Genomic DNA, 10,000 nt, shown 5'->3' with positions numbered 1-10,000 from the left:
GTGCTTGTTCCTGTACCCTCAGTGTTGCTGTACTTGTTCCTGTACCCTCAGTGTTGCTGTACTTGTTCCTGTACCCTCAGTGTTGCTGTACTTGTTCCTGTACCCTCAGTGTTGCTGTACTTGTTCCTGTACCCTCAGTGTTGCTGTACTTGTTCCTGTACCCTCAGTGTTGCTGTACTTGTTCCTGTACCCTCAGTGTTGCTGTACTTGTTCCTGTACCCTCAGTGTTGCTGTACTTGTTCCTGTACCCTCAGTGTTGCTGTACTTGTTCCTGTACCCTCAGTGTTGCTGTACTTGTTCCTGTACCCTCAGTGTTGCTGTACTTGTTCCTGTACCCTCAGTGTTGCTGTACTTGTTCCTGTACCCTCAGTGTTGCTGTACTTGTTCCTGTACCCTCAGTGTTGCTGTACTTGTTCCTGTACCCTTAGTGTTCTTGTTCCTGTACCCTCAGTGTTGCTGTACTTGTTCCTGTACCCTTAGTGTTCTTGTTCCTGTACCCTCAGTGTTGCTGTGCTTGTTCCTGTACCCTCAGTGTTGCTGTACTTGTTCCTGTACCCTCAGTGTTGCTGTACTTGTTCCTGTACCCTCAGTGTTGCTGTACTTGTTCCTGTACCCTCAGTGTTGCTGTACTTGTTCCTGTACCCTTAGTGTTCTTGTTCCTGTACCCTCAGTGTTGCTGTACTTGTTCCTGTACCCTTAGTGTTCTTGTTCCTGTACCCTCAGTGTTGCTGTGCTTGTTCCTGTACCCTCAGTGTTGCTGTACTTGTTCCTGTACCCTCAGTGTTGCTGTACTTGTTCCTGTACCCTCAGTGTTGCTGTACTTGTTCCTGCACCCTCAGTGTTGCTGTACTTGTTCCTGTACCCTCAGTGTTGCTGTACTTGTTCCTGTACCCTCAGTGTTGCTGTACTTGTTCCTGTACCCTTAGTGTTGCTGTACTTGTTCCTGTACCCTTAGTGTTGCTGTACTTGTTCCTGTACCCTTAGTGTTGCTGTACTTGTTCCTGTACCCTTAGTGTTGCTGTACTTGTTCCTGTACCCTCAGTGTTGCTGTACTTGTTCCTGTACCCTCAGTGTTGCTGTACTTGTTCCTGTACCCTCAGTGTTGCTGTACTTGTTCCTGTACCCTCAGTGTTGCTGTACTTGTTCCTGTACCCTTAGTGTTGCTGTTCTTGTTCCTGTACCCTCAGTGTTGCTGTACTTGTTCCTGTACCCTTAGTGTTGCTGTACTTGTTCCTGTACCCTCAGTGTTGCTGTACTTGTTCCTGTACCCTTAGTGTTGCTGTACTTGTTCCTGTACCCTTAGTGTTGCTGTACTTGTTCCTGTACCCTCAGTGTTGCTGTACTTGTTCCTGTACCCTCAGTGTTGCTGTACTTGTTCCTGTACCCTCAGTGTTGCTGTACTTGTTCCTGTACCCTCAGTGTTGCTGTACTTGTTCCTGTACCCTCAGTGTTGCTGTACTTGTTCCTGTACCCTCAGTGTTGCTGTACTTGTTCCTGTACCCTTAGTGTTCTTGTTCCTGTACCCTCAGTGTTGCTGTACTTGTTCCTGTACCCTCAGTGTTGCTGTACTTGTTCCTGTACCCTCAGTGTTGCTGTACTTGTTCCTGTACCCTCAGTGTTGCTGTACTTGTTCCTGTACCCTCAGTGTTGCTGTACTTGTTCCTGTACCTCAGTGTTGCTGTACTTGTTCCTGTACCCTCAGTGTTGCTGTACTTGTTCCTGTACCCTCAGTGTTGCTGACTTGTTCCTGTACCTCAGTGTTGCTGTACTTGTTCCTGTACCTCAGTGTTGCTGTACTTGTTCCTGTACCCTCAGTGTTGCTGTACTTGTTCCTGTACCCTCAGTGTTGCTGTACTTGTTCCTGTACCCTCAGTGTTGCTGACTTATCTCTTGTGTAAGTGTTGACAAGGACAGAATAAGGTGAGAACAGACAGGGACAGGTAGGGAGAAAGACAGACAGGTTGTATGTGAGCAGGAAATTATGGCTCAGCATGTAGACAGATATAAACGGCATTTATAAACCTAAGAGAAGGACTCTGTAAAGACCAATTATACAGCTCTCGTCAGATGAGCACAGGAATACATACTAGTTCCCAGGAATTAAGTTGTCCATCTCTCTCTCTCTCTCTCTCTCTCTCTCTCTCTCTCTCTCTCTCTCTCTCTCTCTCTCTCTCTCTCTCTCTCTCTCTCTCTCTCTCTCTCTCTCTGGGTCCTGGGCTGGAGGAAGGGGTGTGGACACGACACACAAGGAGCTGGCGTCACACCATGCCTCTCTCACCTTTGATGCCTCGCCTCAATTACCTCCCTGGGCGACCACCTCCCTCCGGCACACATTAATTACCTAACCATATAATTCCCTCGTCATCTGGCACCATCACCCCCCCCCATCACCCCCTCTGACACGATTATGTTTAGGATGAAAGGTTGGATTTATTACGGAGTGGCATATGACCAGGGTGGGTGTAAGGTATACATGCTCCATACATGCTGGGAGTAAGGTATACATGCTCCATACATGCTGGGAGTAAGGTATACATGCTCCATACATGCTGGGAGTAAGGTATACATGCTCCATACATGCTGGGAGTAAGGTATACATGCTCCATACATGCTGGGAGTAAGGTATACATGCTCCATACATACTGGGAGTAAGGTATACATGCTCCATACATGCAGGTCCTGGTAGGACTTGGAGCAGGTCAGTAATTTAGATATTCATTATGTATTTATCTTGTCCTTCATATCTCTGTGTTTTATCATTCCCTCTCTCTCTCTGCTTTCTCTTCTTTTTCTCTGTGTCTCCTCTCTATCCAGGCTGGTGGACACAGCCGTCACAACCTCCCCCCCCCATGCTGGTGGACACAGCCGTCACAACCTCCCCCCCCCAGGCTGGTGGACACAGCCGTCACAACCTCCCCCCCAGGCTGGTGGACACAGCCGTCACAACCTCCCCCCCCAGGCTGGTGGACACAGCCGTCACAACCTCCCCCCCCAGGCTGGTGGACACAGCCGTCACAACCCCCCCCTCCAGGCTGGTGGACACAGCCGTCACAACCCCCCCCCAGGCTGGTGGACACAGCCGTCACAACCTCCTCCAGGCTGGTGGACACAGCCGTCACAACCTCCCCCCCCAGGCTGGTGGACACAGCCGTCACAACCTCCCCCCCCAGGCTGGTGGACACAACCGTCACAACCTCCTCCAGGCTGGTGGACACAGCCGTCACAACCCCCCCCCAGGCTGGTGGACACAGCCGTCACAACCTCCCCCCCCAGGCTGGTGGACACAGCCGTCACAACCCCCCCCCCCAGGCTGGTGGACACAGCCGTCACAACCTCCCCCCCCCCCAGGCTGGTGGACACAGCCGTCACAACCTCCTCCAGGCTGGTGGACACAGCCGTCACAACCCCCCACCCAGGCTGGTGGACACAACCGTCACAACCTCCTCCAGGCTGGTGGACACAGCCGTCACAACCCCCCCCCCCAGGCTGGTGGACACAGCCGTCACAACCTCCCCCCCCCATGCTGGTGGACACAGCCGTCACAACCCCCCCCCAGGCTGGTGGACACAGCCGTCACAACCCCCCCCCCAGGCTGGTGGACACAGCCGTCACAACCCCCCCCAGTCTGGTGGACACAGCCGTCACAACCTCCCCCCCCCCAGGCTGGTGGACACAGCCGTCACAACCCCCCCCCCCCAGGCTGGTGGACACAGCCGCCACAACCTCCCCCCCCAGGCTGGTGGACACAGCCGTCACAACCCCCCCCCCAGGCTGGTGGACACAGCCGTCACAACCTCCTCCAGGCTGGTGGACACAGCCGTCACAACCTCCTCCCCCCCCCCCAGGCTGGTGGACACAGCCGTCACAACCTCCTCCAGGCTGGTGGACACAGCCGTCACAACCTCCCCCCCAGGCTGGTGGACACAGCCGTCACAACCTCCTCCAGGCTGGTGGACACAGCCGTCACAACCTCGCCCCCCCCAGGCTGGTGGACACAGCCGTCATAACCCCTCCCCCCCAGGCTGGTGGACACAGCCGTCACAACCTCCCCCCCCCAGGCTGGTGGACACAGCCGTCACAACCTCCCCCCCCAGGCTGGTGGACACAGCCGTCACAACCCCCCCCCCAGGCTGGTGGACACAGCCGTCACAACCTCCTCCAGGCTGGTGGACACAGCCGTCACAACCTCCTCCCCCCCCAGGCTGGTGGACACAGCCGTCACAACCTCCTCCAGGCTGGTGGACACAGCCGTCACAACCTCCCCCCCAGGCTGGTGGACACAGCCGTCACAACCTCCTCCAGGCTGGTGGACACAGCCGTCACAACCTCGCCCCCCCCCAGGCTGGTGGACACAGCCGTCACAACCCCTCCCCCCCCCCAGGCTGGTGGACACAGCCGTCACAACCTCCCCCCCCCCCCAGGCTGGTGGACACAGCCACCTCGTGTCCCATATTCTGAACATCAAACACGTCACGGGTTATTAATGTGTGGGTCCCCCACTGCCGAGTGGGGAGAGAGAGGCGGTGGATGCGGGCGGAGGAGGAGGAGGAATGGGCTGATTGCTAGGGGGAATGAAAGGGAAAGATGATGATAAAGATGGTGGATGAAGAGATGGTGATAGATGAATCGGATGATAATAGATAGAGGGGATTATGACCATGGCTTAGACACAGCCGAGGCACTATATATTAAACACTCGTTTAATACCTTACCTTCATCTCTAGAACGAGAGAAGTCCTTCCTCACGCCACACGGGCTAGCTTCATGCAGGTCGGCGTTCAATCCCCGACCGTCCAAGTGCTTAGATACCATTCCTTCCCTCCCCGTCCCATCCCAAATCCTTATCCTGATCCCTTTTCCAAGACTATAAAATTCCAAGACTATAAAATCCCTTTATTGTCATAATAGCTTGTCGCTTTCCCCCTGATAGTTCTCTTCACCTTCCTCACGCCACGTTACCAAAGAGCCGAAGCTCAACCCCCGCAAGCACAACTAGGTGAGTACCTGGCCCAGCCAACATGGCTGTGTAACCCCCTCAGAGTTGTCCACACCTGAAGCAGGTGTAGACACATAAATCGAACACCTTCAGTTTTCAAGAGGTGAGACGGGTGATTGAAAGCAAGCTTTTTCATAGCGGCAATTGCACTGTTAGAACACATAATTGGTTGTTATTGCATCCTGGAGTTTCATCATGAGTTAATTACCCAATTCATTCAAGAACTTTAATACACTTTTGCCTCGTATTGTCTGTGAACCCGGGGCCAGATTCACGAAGCAGTTACGCAAGCACTTACGAACGTGTACATCTTTCCTCAATCTTTGACGGCTTTGGTTACATTTATTAAACAGTTTACAAGCATGAAAACTTGCCAATCAACTGTTGTTATTGTTATAAACAGCCTCCTGGTGCTTCAGAGCTCATTAACTGTTTAATAATTGTAAACAAAGCCGCCAAAGATTGAGAAAAGATGTACTGGTTCGTAAGTGCTTGCGTAACTGCTTCGTGAATCTGGCCCCTGGACTGAAGCTGTACCATTGCTTAAGACTTCGAGGGGGGGGGGGGGTCCTTTACACTCAACCGTATCTTGAGGTTGAGATGATTTCGGGGCTTAGCGTCCCCGCGGCCCGGTCCTCGACCAGGCCTCCTTTTTATTACACACCCCCAGGAAGCAGCCCGTAGCAGCTGTCTAACTCCCAGGTACCTATTTACTATGATAACAGGAGCATCAGGGTGAAAAAATTGCCCATTTGTTTCCGCCATCGCCGGGGATCGAACCCAGAACCTTAGCACTACGAATCCCGAGCGCTATCCACTTAACCGTCAGGCCCCCCCCCCCCTAACAGCCTGACCTTATCTAAAAAGATCGTTTCAGTTTTGTTGTAAAATATCCAAAACAATTCAATGTTTTTGAACTTTTTAATATCTAGAAACATTGAAAACCAATCATGATATATCCCAGAACATCTTTTTTAAAACATGAATTGCGTTAGACAAGCACTCAACAAACATTATTTTGTGTTTTGAATATTGACTTCCTATTGTTCGTTGCACTCAAAAGTACAACTTTTCAGTCAAGGGTTTTTTTTAACCCAAGTCTTTGTGAATAATGTCACAACCGCGGTAATTGCCGCCTCACTAAATATCTACAGACTGGTTCGTCAAGAGTTGTTAATGAGCTTTCAACCAAGTTCCCTAAAACTGAACTTTTTTAAGCTAATTGTGAACACTTCCCCCCCCCCCCTGGCTTAATGAGTCTCTGTGGAGAACACTCTCCTTCACTTTGTGAGAGGAAGACTATCTCTGGTCATGAGGAGGAAGATCTCGCTGGTCTCTGGTCATGAGGAGGAAGATCTCGCTGGTCTCTGGTCATGGGGAGGAAGATCTTGCTGGTCTCTGGTCATGGGGAGGAAGATCTGACTGGTCTCTGGTCATGGGGAGGAAGATCTGACTGGTCTCTGGTCATGGGGAGGAAGATCTGACTGGTCTCTGGTCATGGGGAGGAAGATCTGACTGGTCTCTGGTCATGGGGAGGAAGATCTGACTGGTCTCTGGTCATGGGGAGGAAGATCTGACTGGTCTCTGGTCATGGGGAGGAAGATCTGACTGGTCTCTGGTCATGGGGAGGAAGATCTGACTGGTCTCTGGTCATGGGGAGGAAGATCTGACTGGTCTCTGGTCATGGGGAGGAAGATCTGACTGGTCTCTGGTCATGGGGAGGAAGATCTGACTGGTCTCTGGTCATGGGGAGGAAGATCTGACTGGTCTCTGGTCATGGGGAGGAAGATCTGACTGGTCTCTGGTCATGGGGAGGAAGATCTGACTGGTCTCTGGTCATGGGGAGGAAGATCTGACTGGTCTGTGGTCATGGGGAGGAAGATCTGACTGGTCTCTGGTCATGGGGAGGAAGATCTGACTGGTCTCTGGTCATGGGGAGGAAGATCTGACTGGTCTCTGGTCATGGGGAGGAAGATCTGACTGGTCTCTGGTCATGGGGAGGAAGATCTGACTGGTCTCTGGTCATGGGGAGGAAGATCTGACTGGTCTCTGGTCATGGGGAGGAAGATCTGACTGGTCTCTGGTCATGGGGAGGAAGATCTGACTGGTCTCTGGTCATGGGGAGGAAGATCTGACTGGTCTCTGGTCATGGGGAGGAAGATCTGACTGGTCTCTGGTCATGGGGAGGAAGATCTGACTGGTCTCTGGTCATGGGGAGGAAGATCTGACTGGTCTCTGGTCATGGGGAGGAAGATCTGACTGGTCTCTGGTCATGGGGAGGAAGATCTGACTGGTCTCTGGTCATGGGGAGGAAGATCTGACTGGTCTCTGGTCATGGGGAGGAAGATCTGACTGGTCTCTGGTCATGGGGAGGAAGATCTGACTGGTCTCTGGTCATGGGGAGGAAGATCTGACTGGTCTCTGGTCATGGGGAGGAAGATCTGACTGGTCTCTGGTCATGGGGAGGAAGATCTGACTGGTCTCTGGTCATGGGGAGGAAGATCTGACTGGTCTCTGGTCATGGGGAGGAAGATCTGACTGGTCTCTGGTCATGGGGAGGAAGATCTGACTGGTCTCTGGTCATGGGGAGGAAGATCTGACTGGTCTCTGGTCATGGGGAGGAAGATCTCGCTGGTCTCTGGTCATGGGGAGGAAGATCTCTCTGGTCTCTGGTCATGGGGAGGAAGATCTCTCTGGTCTCTGGTCATGGGGAGGAAGATCTCTCTGGTCTCTGGTCATGGGGAGGAAGATCTCTCTGGTCTCTGGTCATGGGGAGGAAGATCTCTCTGGTCTCTGGTCATGGGGAGGAAGATCTGACTGGTCTCTGGTCATGGGGAGGAAGATCTCTCTGGTCTCTGGTCATGGGGAGGAAGATCTCTCTGGTCTCTGGTCATGGGGAGGAAGATCTCTCTGGTCTCTGGTCATGGGGAGGAAGATCTCTCTGGTCTCTGGTCATGGGGAGGAAGATCTCTCTGGTCTCTGGTCATGGGGAGGAAGATCTGACTGGTCTCTGGTCATGGGGAGGAAGATCTCTCTGGTCTCTGGTCATGGGGAGGAAGATCTCTCTGGTCTCTGGTCATGGGGAGGAAGATCTGACTGGTCTCTGGTCATGGGGAGGAAGATCTGACTGGTCTCTGGTCATGGGGAGGAAGATCTGACTGGTCTCTGGTCATGAGGAAGATCTCGCTGGTCTCTGGTCATGGGGAGGAAGATCTCGCTGGTCTCTGGTCATGGGGAGGAAGATCTCGCTGGTCTCTGGTCATGGGGAGGAAGATCTGGTCACCAGCAACACCAGATGAAACAATAGTTACGCCCCAAACTACACGACCCATTACAGTTAACAAGCGAAGGGTCGTAGCACATCAGACATAACCCTTAATGGAGGCAACATATGAGTCACACTCATCCCCAACCTGAGTAACGACCACATGAGTTACACAGAGCAGGACAACCAGCTTAAGATTCGCTACCTGGAACCAAAAGTACCAGGTAGCACGGGCTATGGTGAGCCCGTAGTCTCTCTCACCATCCTGGAATACTGATGGAAACAATCTCTGTTTATCTGTCCTACACACGTACCTACATCACTTCCTATCTTCCTAACGTCCTCTGTTGTTCCTCCTCCTGCTCCTTGTTCTCTTCCTGCTCGGGCAAATAATCCCATTCCGTCGCGATTGCCCGTGAAGAATTGGATTTAGAAAAAAATTCCAGTGCAATGGTTATTGGGGAGATATTGTTGTGCGTCTTGAAGTGAGATGTATGTGTTTCGTTGTTCTCCTTGCTCCTCGTTGCTGTGGGTGGGGCTCTGTGCTGGCCAAGATTGAGCTCCGGCTCTTCGGTCTTGCCTCTCAGCCGTCAGTAATCATGTCTCGCCAAACTCTTCTGTCTTTCAGCGACGTGAAGTTTAATTCCTAAAACCTCTTATTGTAACTCGCGCGCGTGTGTACTCACCTAGTTGTGCTCACCTAGTTGTACTCACCTAGTTGTGCTTGCGGGGGTTGAGCTCTGGCTCTTTTGTCCCGCCTCTCAACTGTCAATCAAGTGTGTGTGTGTGTGTGTGTGTGTGTGTGTGTGTGTGTGTGTGTGTGTGTGTGTCTGCAGAATCGAGCTATTAGCTCTTTAACCTCGTTTTTCTAACCGATATGTATTTTGTGTTACTTAGTCGTATATACTACATATATTTCTAACACACACACACACACAGGTGAACAGGCGTATCAAGGGAAAGAAACTGCCCATTTGTTTCTGCCTCGGCCGCGAATCGAACTCGGGCCCTTAGGACTACGACCTACGAGCCTGTGTGTGTGTGTGTTTATAGTTAATAACTATTAGTTGGTCTGTAATTACATAACAACCATTAAGAATAATCTTACAATAAACAATAAACATTTGCAATCAACATTTACCGTAAACATTACCTGAACCTTATATATGTGAGGACAATATTCAGGGGTCAATAATAGGTGAGTAATGTCTCCATAAATCTAAACATTCCTTTAAAAATTCTTTGTTATCATCATTAACTAAACCTCGATGATAATGGCTGAAGTCTACTACGGGCTCGCCATAGCCCGTGCTACTTAGAGCTTTTTGTTCCAGGCAGCAAATCTTAAACAACAACAAATGGCTAAAGTCTAGTAACCGACTGAAAGTAAAAAAATTAGCTGTTAATATCTATGGTAACTTCGATTGACCCCAGTTGACCCCATAAAATTATATTGGTTCTCTCTAAACCTCAGAATGTAAACACAGTGTAATCCCTTTTGACCCCAAGGAGGTCACGAAAACACCATTTTAAAAGAGAGAGAGAGAGAGAGAGAGAGAGAGAGAGAGAGAGAGAGAGAGAGAGAAAGAGAGAGAAAGAGAGAGAAAGAGAGAGAGAGAGAGAGAAAGAGAGAGAGAGAGAGAGAGAGAGAGAGAGAGAGAGAGAGAGAGAGAGAGAGAGAGAGAAAGAGAGAGAGAGAGAAAGAGAGAGAGAGAGAAAGAGAGAGAGAGAGAAAGAGA

At 51.2% G+C, this 10,000-nt stretch overlaps 2 protein-coding genes across 2 annotated transcripts in view; one reads left to right on the top strand and one right to left on the bottom strand.

The window, feature by feature from the left end:
- Positions 1-10,000, top strand: part of cac (calcium voltage-gated channel subunit cacophony) — a 749,704-nt gene that overhangs the window by 135,946 nt on the left and 603,758 nt on the right. The gene's annotated exons all lie outside the window — the stretch shown is intronic.
- LOC138353899 (uncharacterized) overlaps positions 9,443-10,000 on the bottom strand; it is a 15,233-nt gene continuing 14,675 nt past the window's right edge. The window contains exon 3 of the mRNA XM_069307317.1: positions 9,443-9,641. Within this exon, the coding sequence (XP_069163418.1) occupies positions 9,443-9,641 (199 nt within the window). The remainder of the gene's footprint in view (positions 9,642-10,000) is intronic.

This window comes from Procambarus clarkii, chromosome 60 (assembly GCF_040958095.1).
Source record: "Procambarus clarkii isolate CNS0578487 chromosome 60, FALCON_Pclarkii_2.0, whole genome shotgun sequence".
NCBI classification, from domain to species: domain Eukaryota; kingdom Metazoa; phylum Arthropoda; class Malacostraca; order Decapoda; family Cambaridae; genus Procambarus; species Procambarus clarkii.
This window is presented reverse-complemented; position numbering and strand designations above follow the sequence as displayed.